Raw genomic sequence first — 11,744 nt, 5'->3', positions numbered from 1 at the left:
TTAGTGGTCAAAGGTTAAAGAACAAGATACAGGATGCCGACATTCTTGCCTATAATAGGATTCACTCTGTGCAAAATTTTGTCTTTATATATATATATATATATTTTTTTTTTTTTTTTTTTTTTTTCGTGGTTGACTTAAAGACCAAACAACTTGATGGATAATCAGTCCAAATATATTATCCATTTGATTCAATGTTATCAGACCAAATGTTGCCTCTCACTATGGACTTTGGATACCAGGATGTTGCATGTTCAAACTCAGATTTGTACACTGTTACGTTTGTCATTTACTACAATATCTGACAAGTCATATTTCGGTACTTGCATTAGTTTACTGGCTTAAAGCAATGAAATGTCCACAGTGCTTGCACTATGGATATGTATGTGTTTCAATGTATTTGTGAGTTTAAAAGTATACCAGATTCAGTCGTGTTTGTGCATGTTTGCTTATAGTTTTTTAAATCTTATCAGAGTTGTATGTAATGTGTATCTGTGCACTGTATCCACAAGCCTGTGTGTGTTCATGTTTGTCTGCCGTTCACTGTACATCTGTCTTTAAATGATGATTGGTACTGTAGATTGATTGTATAGAAAAACAATTTAAAATTTTTAAATTGAAGTTTTATTAAAAAATAAAATGTAATTACTAGAAATTCATTCTTTAGACTGCTGAATCGCTTACTGGCCTTTTAATTTATGCAGCAGTGCTATTTCTCATATTTATTTATTTATTTACTATTAATATAATACACAATTTAATTAATTGTGACCTGAGCAGTTGAAATCCCAAAGCACAATATCAAATATTTTGAGCTTCAAAATATTAATTGGTAGATGACAATTTAAGAGAAATATTTCAATTTAAAAAAAAAAAATATATATATGCATAAATACATATGACAAATGTGTAAACTGATGCATTCTTATTCAAAAATAACTCGCATTGTATGCTGTATAACAAGTAAATGTAGAGTTGAGCAAACACAGGTGGATTGCTATCGCGTGTTCACATATCAATATTTCGTATTGTCACAGACGCCCCCTGCTGGTAGTTCACTGATATACTGCTTACTCATGGAGTACGTACTGTATCCTTTTTTTATTAGTATGTTAAACATTATGCAATTCTTTCTGGATAATTAATCACTCTGGAAATGGAAGATCAAGTCAAGTGTCCCCTTTGTAAACTGCACTTTTACAAATATTGTGAGGCATGTGAGTATACTGTAGAAAGTAAATTTGCATACAATGCACAATATAGTCATAAGCATACATAAGTTAGTAGTATGCTATTCCAAACTTAGATTATGTCAGATGTGAAGAGACCTTATTGGAATGATTTTAGACAGCTGTAAATTATAATTATCCATTACTCATTTCCTGTCTGGAAATACAGGCCAGTTTTTATATTTCATCATAATAATACAGTGGGGTTCAAAAGTCCACTTGCAAAACATGTTGTATTTTGCAATTTTCTACTTTAATAAAGATTAATCTGTTTCAATTACAAATTATAAGCATTACAACTTGCATGAAAAGTTTAATTGAAAAATTAGCACAGATCACGCACTTAATCTCTATTTATAATCCCAGATTTTCAATGTATGTTTTTGAATGCCACTGTATATAAAACTATTATATTCTATATATTATTATTGAACCATACAAAATGGGTTTTGGCAACAAAAAAAAAGTTTTATCATAATTAGAGAGGATGATATGTACAATGTATATGTACAATTTAATTGCTTCCAATGTGCCTATAATGACTTTTAAGGGCAATGTTTGTCATTCTTTTCTGATGTAAATTTTCCTTCTTCCTTTGGCTTATTCCTCCATGTTCTTGCCCTTTTTGCCCACTTTCACAAACACCATTGTGAGTACAATAGCTGCCACCAAGATCAGTCCACCGGTCACCAGGTACGCTATGGGCAGGAAGTAATTCTGCCCACCAAACCAGGTCACCATGGAGATCACCAGCTCCTTCTGACCTTGAAAGGGCTCGACGGGAAAATCTGAAGGTATAAAGTCGAGGCTAAATCTAAGATAGAAATTAAATGGATACATAAAAGCCCGGTTTCACAGACAAGGCTTAGATTAAGCCAGGATTAGGCCTTAGTTTAATTAGGACCTTTAAGTAGTTTTTATAAACGTGCCTCAGAAAAAAACATGGAGTGCATCTTGAGTCAAAACATGGCACTGACCTATTTTAAGATATGTCAGATATGCAAGTTGCTTTCAGTTAAAACAGCTCAAACTTTGGTCTAGGACTATCATTTTAGTCTGGGACTATCTTAAACCTTGTCTGCCAAACAAGGGGTTAGTGTCTTAAATGGATAGTTGGCCCAAAAATTTAAATCATCTCATGATTTACTCATCCTTAGGTTGTTCCAAGCCTATAAGACTTTCTTTCTTCTGTAGAACATAAAGAAGTTATTTTTAGAAATGTAAGAGCATACATACAATATTTTGTGTTCCACTGAAGAAATTAAAGGGATAGTTCACCCAAAAATGAAATTCTCTCATCATTTACTCACCATCATGTTGTTCCAAACCTGAGGGAGTTTCTTGTTGAACACAAAAGAAGATATTTGTTTGATTACAAACATTCTTTAAAATATCTTCTTCTAACAGAAGAAAGACACCCATACAAGATTGGAACATCATGAGGGTGAGTAAGTAATGACAAATTTTTCATTTTTGTGTGAACTATCACTCAAGTCATGGAGGCTTGGAATGACATGAGAGTGCATAAATGATGACAGAATTTTAATTTTTGTGTGAACTATCCCTTAAAATGAACTAAGGCAAAAACAAATTAACAAAAGCAAACTTCCCATTATGACCATCCAATTTTGTCAGTGGTGTAGTAATAAGTTTTGTCACCAAACCAAAAGCCTGGCTGACAGTGCTGCCAAACCCTTTCCTTCCATTTACAGCCAATTCTGTCCTCCATGAGCAAAGGATACTGTAAATTATAGAGAGGCTGTAGTTGCCACTGGGCAGACCTTGATTGAAAGGCCCTTGACCACGATTGAGAATCCCATAAAGCTTTTTGAAATTAGGGAAGGCCGCCTCTCTCATCCAAACAATCAGGTCATCATTTATGAAGCCATTGTTGTTGGAATCTGTGTCATCCAGCTCATAAACCGGACGCTGCCAGTATAAGGGCCGAATCGTGCCTGAGAACAAACAGAGAGACAACAATGAGAAAAACAGCTCATGGTTTTCTCATTGCTCATAACACATGGAACATATGGCGTGTACCGTCAAAGGCTTGTCGGAGTGTGAATGTGTTGTTGGTCGGAGGGTTACGGAACTTGACATTTTTGTCCGTGTACCAAGCGATGCCCTTCCTGTAGAGTGGAACTTGTACTTCTGCCTCATTCTTTGGATAATAAATCACCGTAAATGAGTCTAAAATAAAAATAAAATGGTATAAACAAATCACAAGCAGCAAGCAAAATGGCTTATAGCATAATATTAACACGTGTCTCACCGTTGAACATGCTGTTGGCCACAGCACCACATGGGGCAACGGGTACTCTGCTTGCATCGTAATCGAACGGAGCGCAGTACGAACTCGGTGCCTACGTGAGCAATAACAACATCTTGGATGTGATAACAGCGCTACTAATGTGAAGCATAGTGAGAGATCAAATAAAGACAGACGTTATTTTAATCAGTGTGTGGGAGGGATGAGGAAAGAGCGTGAAAAAGGAGTGCAAACAGAAGGGGAGTGAAAGAGACGTCCAGCACCTTCAGGTTGTTCTTCCTCCCCACCATCTGTGCATCATCACGGGAGTCCATGTACCTCCGCAGGTTCTGATGAAAGTTCCTCAGACCGTAGTAAAAGAATACATCGCCCTGAGGGAGACAGCATGCTATCAGACATAGTACTACATCATGTTGAAAGGAAACACGCTGATGACAAATTATGAGGCTCATATGGTGTCTCGTTTAAATTAGGAATCAGACATTTGTAATATGAATTTAATTTAGGATGTCTTCTCTCTTTTTTTTAAGTACGGTTTGAATACTCTAAAATCTGAAGCACAGAAACTTCACCATAGAAAATAATTAGAAAAATTAGACAATGAACTATGTTATTTGATTTTATGTAAATCATGGTTTTACCAGTGGGACTGATCTAGGCAGAAAATGCTCTAAATCCACTGGAAACTGCATGAAACCAAAGTTAGGTTTACTGGTTTTAAATAGTCATGCCAGGAGTTCAAAAATGGTATATTATTTATAAATATTGGATATAACTTTGTGCAGACAAGGCTAGTGAGTGATTTTAACACACGAGTATCATGTTTACATAAATAAAAACTAATGTTGTAATTTGCACACAATTTTCCTTTTCATTATTCCTTTCATTTTGATCAGTTTAATATATCCTTGCTGTATAAAAGCATTACTTTCCTTAAAAAAATCTTTAAAACTTTTGAACGGTCAAATCACTTCTTGAACTGACCCACCGAAAAGTTTTTGGGAATGTAGAAGCTGACTGAGCACGTGCAGGGCGTTATGGTGTGGATGGAATGCTTCCGCATCTCGAAGCATCGTTCACATGTTCCAGCATTAGTGTAATCCACCTATGCAGCAGAAAGAACAACATACGACATGAGTGTAAAATGTGACTGTGGTTGGAGTTATGGCAGCACATACTCCAAAATATTGTGATGTGGTGGTCGTGTGGTTTGAATCCCATTCACCCCTTTTCTTTCCATCATTTATCAATGTGACTGTACAGAGCAATTTTCTTTATAGAGGTACCATAATGTTGCAAACCAGATTGTTTGCTTAATAAAAACCGAGTGATGCCCATGCAAATGCTGCTGTAATTTTGCTATATGGTTGCTAAGATGTTCAGGGTGGTTGTTCACTGGCCCAATTTAAAATAGCGCACCCCCAAGGCTATGATATTCTGGTCTGTAGATATGGCTGCCTTAGCAAGCCATGCTAATAACAAACAAGACAACACTCATGGTCATATGTAGTTAGTCCGCTACTTTAATTAAACAACTAAATTGAATGGTTTAATAAGTGCTAATGTAATGACTTTGAATAAAAAGTCAAACAATTTTGTCTTTTGACCACCAACCTTGAGGAAAAGTTTATAAATAGCAAAACCGATATTTTGAACTGATCAAATGACAAATGTTAGGTCTACATTATGAGTAAAATTAGCAATAGGACTTGACTAATACATGAAGTTACACTATAAGACCACAGTAAATTCATTTGTGGGTTGTGTTGATCTTGTTTCCAGAGGAAAACATCCTTCTGGTCTGTTTCCCTACTTCCGGCTGTCTTGCACATTGGCACTTGATACTATTTTTTTTATAAAAAAAACATCTAACCTTCAGTTCGTGTGTTTTCTGAACAGTGATGAGGAGCCAGATGCCCAGAAACAAGCACACAAGAGAGAGGATGTAGAAAGTTGGCAACACGGTCTGTGCCGTGAAAGATGGAGACCAGGCGGGTAACCTCTGCTGTTTAAATGCGGAGTTATCCGGACGCCTCGACAATGGCCCTGAACCTGCCTGCTTCTTTCCCATCTCAGATTCTCTGCAACTTCTCAAAAATAGTAATTATAACACAAATTCAAATAAGAAAGTGTTTCCTTTAACTGCCACCGAATGAAGTTTTCCCAGTTCCCAGTATGACTGAACCTTTGAACCTTGAGTGACTGTAACTTATTAACTACAACCACCCCACCTTATACACACAGAGCAGTTCTCCCTGTCTTTAGCTCTGACTGTAAACCTCCCCAGCGCTCCACACATTCTTTTCTATCAGAACTGAGTCTCTCCTCATTCCTGGACTCTGTCGTAATGTGTGGGAGCTGCATTTGAATAAATGTGTGTGCGCTTGGTGCCTGAGCATGTGTGTTGTAACAGGATATTGCATTAAGCAAAATATTCAGAATAAAGTATAAACAGGTCTAAAATGGGAGGGGCTCCTGATGCAGAAGACAAAAAAATGAACAGATTGTTTTTGTCCAATCAGATATTTTTATTTTTTATTGTAAAAAAAAAACAAAACAAAGAAAACAATACTCACACATAATATTTTTCTCTTGCAGCAGACATATTTCACTAAAATACATTATAATAGCTCTATCAAATACATGTTGAGCAAGTAAATGAATTTGAACGTGTAAATAACAGAGAACAGACTGTCTGCTCAAAAGAGTCCTATTTTAAATGTTCCTTCCCTGCAGCTCTGAATTAGACCACGGTCCATCATTTTCAGTAAGTCTTCTTTCACCTGAAAAACAAAAATATATGTTTGACGCTATATATTCCAGTTAATTATAGAATACAGTTTAAAGTCAGTTAAACCCAATTAAATCCAAACAAGCAAAGTTTCCTTTATCAGATATCCACATTTAAAATTTAGTCTCTTTCTAGGAAAACGGAGCAAAAATATTGATGTTTTTGTTCACACAACTAACAACAGCAAGTAGCAAAACATATTTTTTAATGGCTGTGATGTAAACAAATCCCTTTTGGCTGTGTACTGTCGATATGTCCCATTTTTACAGGAAATATGTTGGCAGTAAATGATCTGTATTAAAGGGTTAGTTCACCCAAAAAGGAAATTACTGTCATTAATTACTCACCCTCATGTCATTCCAACCCGTAAGACCTTCGTTCATCTTCGGAACACAAGTTATGATATTTTTGATGAAATCCGAGAGCTTTCTTACCCCCCATAGACTGCAACATTATTACCACTTTCAAGGCCCAGAAAGATATAAAAAACATTGTTAAAAAAGTCCATGTGACTACAGTGGTTCAACCTTAATGTTATAAAGCGACGAGAATACTTTTTTTGTGCAAAAAAACAACAAAAATAATGACTTTACTCAACATTTCATCTCTTCCGTGTCAGTCTCTGACGCTGTTCACGTGAGCACCACTACCTTTCTGGGCCTTGAAAGTGGTAATGAAGTTGCAGTCTATGGAGGGACAGAAAACTCTCGTATTTCATCAAAAATATCTTCATTTGTGCTCCAAAGATAAACGAACACTTATGGGTTTGGAACGACATGAGGGTGAGTAATTAATAACAGAAATTTCATTTTTGGGTGAACTAACCATTTAAGTGTTTATCAAAATCATCCATAATTTTGGCTGGTTACATTAGATATCAATATTTTATGTATATTTAATCTCTATCGGTATTATAATTCTTTAAAAAGTATCTTTGTAATGTTGTGACAAACATGTCTGTCCTATGTAAAAACAGTATATCAGTGCTACCTCTGGTATATCCACCATTCTCCTGAGCTTCTGGTCTCGGTAGTTCCAGTCCAGTACCAGATACCTCAGTCCTTGCACAGTCAAACCCTCTAAAGCACAAAAATCAAGGAACGAAAAAAAAACGTTTCACAAAACTGAAAACAATGCTAGTATGTTAAAATAACATTTAACAAACCTTTTTCAAACAAGGCAGCAATTCTCCCAGGAGTTCCAACAGCAATATGGGTCACACCTTTACTCAGTGACTTTATCTGGTCATCCACTTTTATGTGTTTCGCAAACAGCTTTAGCACTTTAGCTTGGCCTTTAAATGCTATCAGCTGCCTTAAATGCAAAGAGAGAAAAAAGTCTAACACTTGGGAAGACAAACTCTGTATTATTCAAAAGAGAACAACTGAGACTCACTTAATGAGATCTATAGTTCTGAGAGCAGATCCGCAAATGATGAGCAACACCACTGACTGGGTCTGGGTGTGCTGCTTCTGGATTTTAGCCCACTTTGGACAAACTGAAATAAAATGTGTTAATATGAAATGTATTAATAAAAACAATTTACATGTATTTGTTAAGCAATTAACACAATGGACACAATTAATAAAGCCCTCTGACTTGCAATAAAAAAGATTTGGTGTCAGTAAGAGTTGTTTTGAAAGAAATATTTTTATTCAGGAAGGATGAAAGTAGCATTAAATTGATCAAACCTGACAATAAAAACATTATAATGTTAATAGAGATTTATATTTAAAATAAATGATGTTCTTTAATTATGTACTTTTTATTCATCAAAAATCCTGAAAAAAATTATGATTGTCAATATTGATAATAATAATAATAAATGTTTCTTGAGCAGCAAAGCAGCATATTAGAATGATTTCTGAGGGATCATGTGACACTGAAGACTGGAGTAATGATGCTGGAAATTCAGCCTTGCTGTCACAGGAATAAATTACACTTACAATATATTCAAACAGAAAAGTTTTTTGATGTAATAATTTTTTCACAATATAACAGCTTTTACTGTATTTTTGATCAGATAAATGCACCTGTGGCAAGCATAACAGACTTCTTTCAAAATCATTAAAAATCCAAACTTTTTTGAATGGTAATTCATATTCTGTAATGAATAAATCTTTGCTTATTCAAAATGAGTGTGTCAGATTCTCCTGGTTTGAGGTCAATATTTATTTTATTTGGAACAATCCTTTTATTCTTCTGTTGAACAACAGAAAATATTTTAAAGAATGTTGATAATCAAACAGGTGACGGTAGTCATTGACTTCCATAGCAGTAAAAAAAAAATTACTATGGAAGTCAATGGCTACCGTCAGCTGTTTGGTTACCAAAATTCTTACAAATATCTTTTGTGTTCAACAGATGAAAGAAACTTGAGGGTGATTAAATGATGACAAAATTTTCATTTTTGGGTGAACTGTCCTTTTAAGAAACTGAAAGACTGCATAAAAAGACAAACACTGCATATATATATATGGTGTTTTACCTTCTTTGAGGTAAGAAGACAAGCTATGTGTAAGGTCATTACTGCTGAGGAAACAAGAGTCTGAAACAGAAAAGACAACAAACAAAATCAACCTCCTCATCCAATATCCAGATTCAAACATAAGCAGACACAAACACGCATTAATTAACTCACCCTTTAGCGTCAGGTCCTCCTGCTCAATAACAGAGCGAGTCAGGCTGAAGTGATTCTTCAGAAGGCTCATAAGGTCAGCTGGAGAGCCCGGCGCAGGTTCAGAGCTTGTTAGGACATCTGTGATAGTTTTCTTCTTCTAAAGACAAAGGAGAATTATGCAACAATAACATGTTTTAAAGCAAATACATCAGTGGCAGAGACAGTGACAAGAAACGGAATGAATGAATGCAGATGAGCTCCATCTCCAATATAAATTAAGAAACAATTATCTTAACATACTAATAATAACCAAGACCTATGAAAACTGAGAAATGAACTGTCAAATTATGGTCCGTAAAACCCAAAAATCTCTGGGGTAAGTTTGTGCTTTTTGTCACTTTTCTATTGAGCATGAAGATAATTTTTTTTTCTAAAGCAGCATATTGAACTGGGCAAAAGAGTTTGACATCTACAGTAACATTAACAGACATGTGAATTATAATTCTTACCTTTCTTCTCTTCTTGTTTTTGTTGGACTCCTTATCACCCTTTTCCTCTGATCTCTCCTCTGTGATGAAACATTCTTTCTGCAGGGAAAGAAAGTCTTTACTTAAAGATGCCCTGGTTCTGTTTTTGCTCATAAGACCTTTTGTCTCAAAGACATCTCTTTGATGAAAGACTTAAATGCCTGAACCCAAGAAAAAAAGATTTGCAAAGTCGAGGTTTCTACATTTTTCTTAAGTGCCCATTTTATGCTCATGTAGTTCATAATTGTATTTTTGAAGAAATTTTCAAAATAGAATTCTGCTAGAATAAATTTACATGACTTAAAGTTCAAAAAAATTATTTTTCTCATATTATACCTCTTTACACCCTCTGTCTGAAAAGCTCTGTTTTAGTTCCTTCGTCTTTAAAGCCTGCCTTTCCAAAAAGCCCAGTCTGCTCTGATTGGCCAGCTGGTCCAGTCTGTTGTGATTGGTCCCTTAACATAATCGGGTTTCAGCTCCTGAGGTTTCAAGCGCAGCTGTAAACTATTATATCTAGGATGACATCGGTAATGGAAGCCCAAATATAGTTGTTGTTTTTTTGCCCTGGCAGCGAAAAAAAGTGCCTGCTTGCAAAATCACTTATTCGACAGTTCTTTGGGGGTGGGTCAAAGCCAGACATTATGTAAATTTAAACTCTCTTTTGTGTGTGATCTTTTCAACTTTGCAGATCGTTTACATGCACAGCTATATTACACACTAAAGGAAAGGTAAAATAATAAGAGCCCTTTAAATAGAAGTTAAATATTTTTAACAGGCTTCTAAAGGAACCCCCACCCCAAACCCACGGCATTGGTTGAGCCACACTTGAGCTTTAACAGAGTGCAACAGTGGCAACACACTTTTTCAACGTGACAATATAAAAATCTCTTGTCTTTTGAGAGCATAGGGAGATTACATCACTAGCAGTGCTTCATTGATGTGGGCGGTCGCTGCAGAGCTCTTTTGACGAGATTTGTTTGCTGTGATTTTGATAGTAGCTTTCTTTGCTGAATCATGGATAATGTTTTTTACCAGGAATTCAGCTTGAATGCAAATAATGAATACGGATATGTTAAATTGTGTGAAATGATGACTTCAAAAAAAGCATTTTCCATCAATTAATTACATCTCAGTAGATCTGTCTTTAATGGTTTATAAGTTGTTGTTTTTTGCCTCACAATCATCACTTTTGTGTGTGTATTACCCGTATTACCTTAACAGTTTTCTTCTTTTCCTTGGTGCCGTCTTGAATCTTTTTTTCACTCTTCCTTTTCTTTGATGTGGATTTATTTGATTGTTCTTCTGTAAGTGGCTGTGTGTCCTCCTCTTGAATCGGTTTATCACCCTTCCTTTTCTTTGATGTGGATTTATTTGATTGTTCTTCTGTAAGTGGCTGTGTGTCCTCCTCTACCTCTGACACACCTCAATGGGACAAAGTTTGCACATAAATGAAATGTCATGATGTACGTGAATAACCAAATGAATAATAATAACAGAAAAGCTCAAATACAAACAATACTACAATTCTTTATATGGGAGAAAACTACATATCCCAAGATGCACCGCAGACAGGGCAAACACGTGTTTTGCGTAGTTTGAATCTAGTAAGAAATGTTATAGATCCGAGGCTAACCAAGTTCCAACTAATGCTCGTTTATTGAATCTAGTTTAATGTAAGTTAAAAAGAATTATTAACGATCTAACAGAACCTTGCTTGGCAGAAGTTTCTGGAGCATTAGCGTGCCCTGTCACAGCAGGCTGCTTAAAACCGACACGCGCAGAGCATAAATACATGACACACACACACACACACACACACATATTACATCGCGACATAGTTCAAATAAACAAAAAAGACCTATTTTTTTTACCTAAATTGTCTCCTTGGGTCCACCACTCGTCTCCCAAATCATCAGCCATGTCTCAAACCGCAATCGCATGTCTGGAGTTTGCGCGCGGCAGATTCGCATAGTACAAAAATTGCGCGAATATACCCGGTAAAAACAAGACTATATTATCTGAAATAAATAATTAATCAAATTAATTTATTTTACAATAAGACTTTAAAAATTGTAAGCAGAAAGAGCATTCGAGTATACAAAACTGTTACGTTGTTTTCTATTGTTCTTTAGTTAGCCTAGGCTACTTGTTTGTTATTGAGGTTCATTTGTAATCTAAAAACAAATTGTAACCTAAATATATATATTTAGGTTTTCATGTGGTTTCATTATGCGGTATTCAGATTAACTAGGTCTAAACCACTAGGCGGCGCTGAGTCCTATACAATTATAATTATCACTCTGCAGGG

General features: G+C 35.5%; 2 protein-coding genes across 3 annotated transcripts; both read right to left on the bottom strand.

The window, feature by feature from the left end:
- Positions 1-1,088: 1,088 nt before the first annotated feature.
- On the bottom strand, positions 1,089-5,700 carry tmem30c (transmembrane protein 30C). Its single transcript, XM_077216531.1, has 7 exons — positions 5,372-5,700; positions 4,487-4,603; positions 3,762-3,869; positions 3,502-3,592; positions 3,270-3,419; positions 2,972-3,184; positions 1,089-2,017 (listed from the first exon to the last, which is right to left on the bottom strand). The coding sequence occupies exons 1-7, from the start codon at positions 5,567-5,569 to the stop codon at positions 1,830-1,832; spliced, it is 1,065 nt and encodes a 354-aa protein (XP_077072646.1). The 5' UTR covers positions 5,570-5,700; the 3' UTR covers positions 1,089-1,829.
- Positions 5,701-6,005: 305 nt separating this feature from the next.
- cmss1 (cms1 ribosomal small subunit homolog) lies at positions 6,006-11,413 on the bottom strand. 2 transcript variants are annotated; one of them, XM_077216533.1, is made up of 9 exons: positions 11,308-11,413; positions 10,650-10,858; positions 9,419-9,496; positions 8,931-9,066; positions 8,778-8,837; positions 7,685-7,787; positions 7,455-7,603; positions 7,280-7,368; positions 6,006-6,281 (listed from the first exon to the last, which is right to left on the bottom strand). In XM_077216533.1, exons 1-9 carry the CDS (start codon positions 11,354-11,356, stop codon positions 6,198-6,200), a joined length of 957 nt encoding a protein of 318 aa, XP_077072648.1. In that variant the 5' UTR covers positions 11,357-11,413; the 3' UTR covers positions 6,006-6,197. The 2 variants fall into 2 exon arrangements, with proteins under 2 accessions (XP_077072648.1, XP_077072649.1); XM_077216534.1 differs by having other exon boundaries at positions 10,650-10,849; positions 11,308-11,404.
- Positions 11,414-11,744: the final 331 nt, after the last annotated feature.

Source organism: Siphateles boraxobius, unplaced genomic scaffold (assembly GCF_051911475.1).
Source record: "Siphateles boraxobius isolate OS27281-9 unplaced genomic scaffold, OSU_SipBor_1 7, whole genome shotgun sequence".
Taxonomy (NCBI): Eukaryota; Metazoa; Chordata; class Actinopteri; order Cypriniformes; family Leuciscidae; genus Siphateles; species Siphateles boraxobius.
Note: the sequence above shows the minus strand (reverse complement) of the source record. Positions and strands in the feature narration are given on the sequence as shown.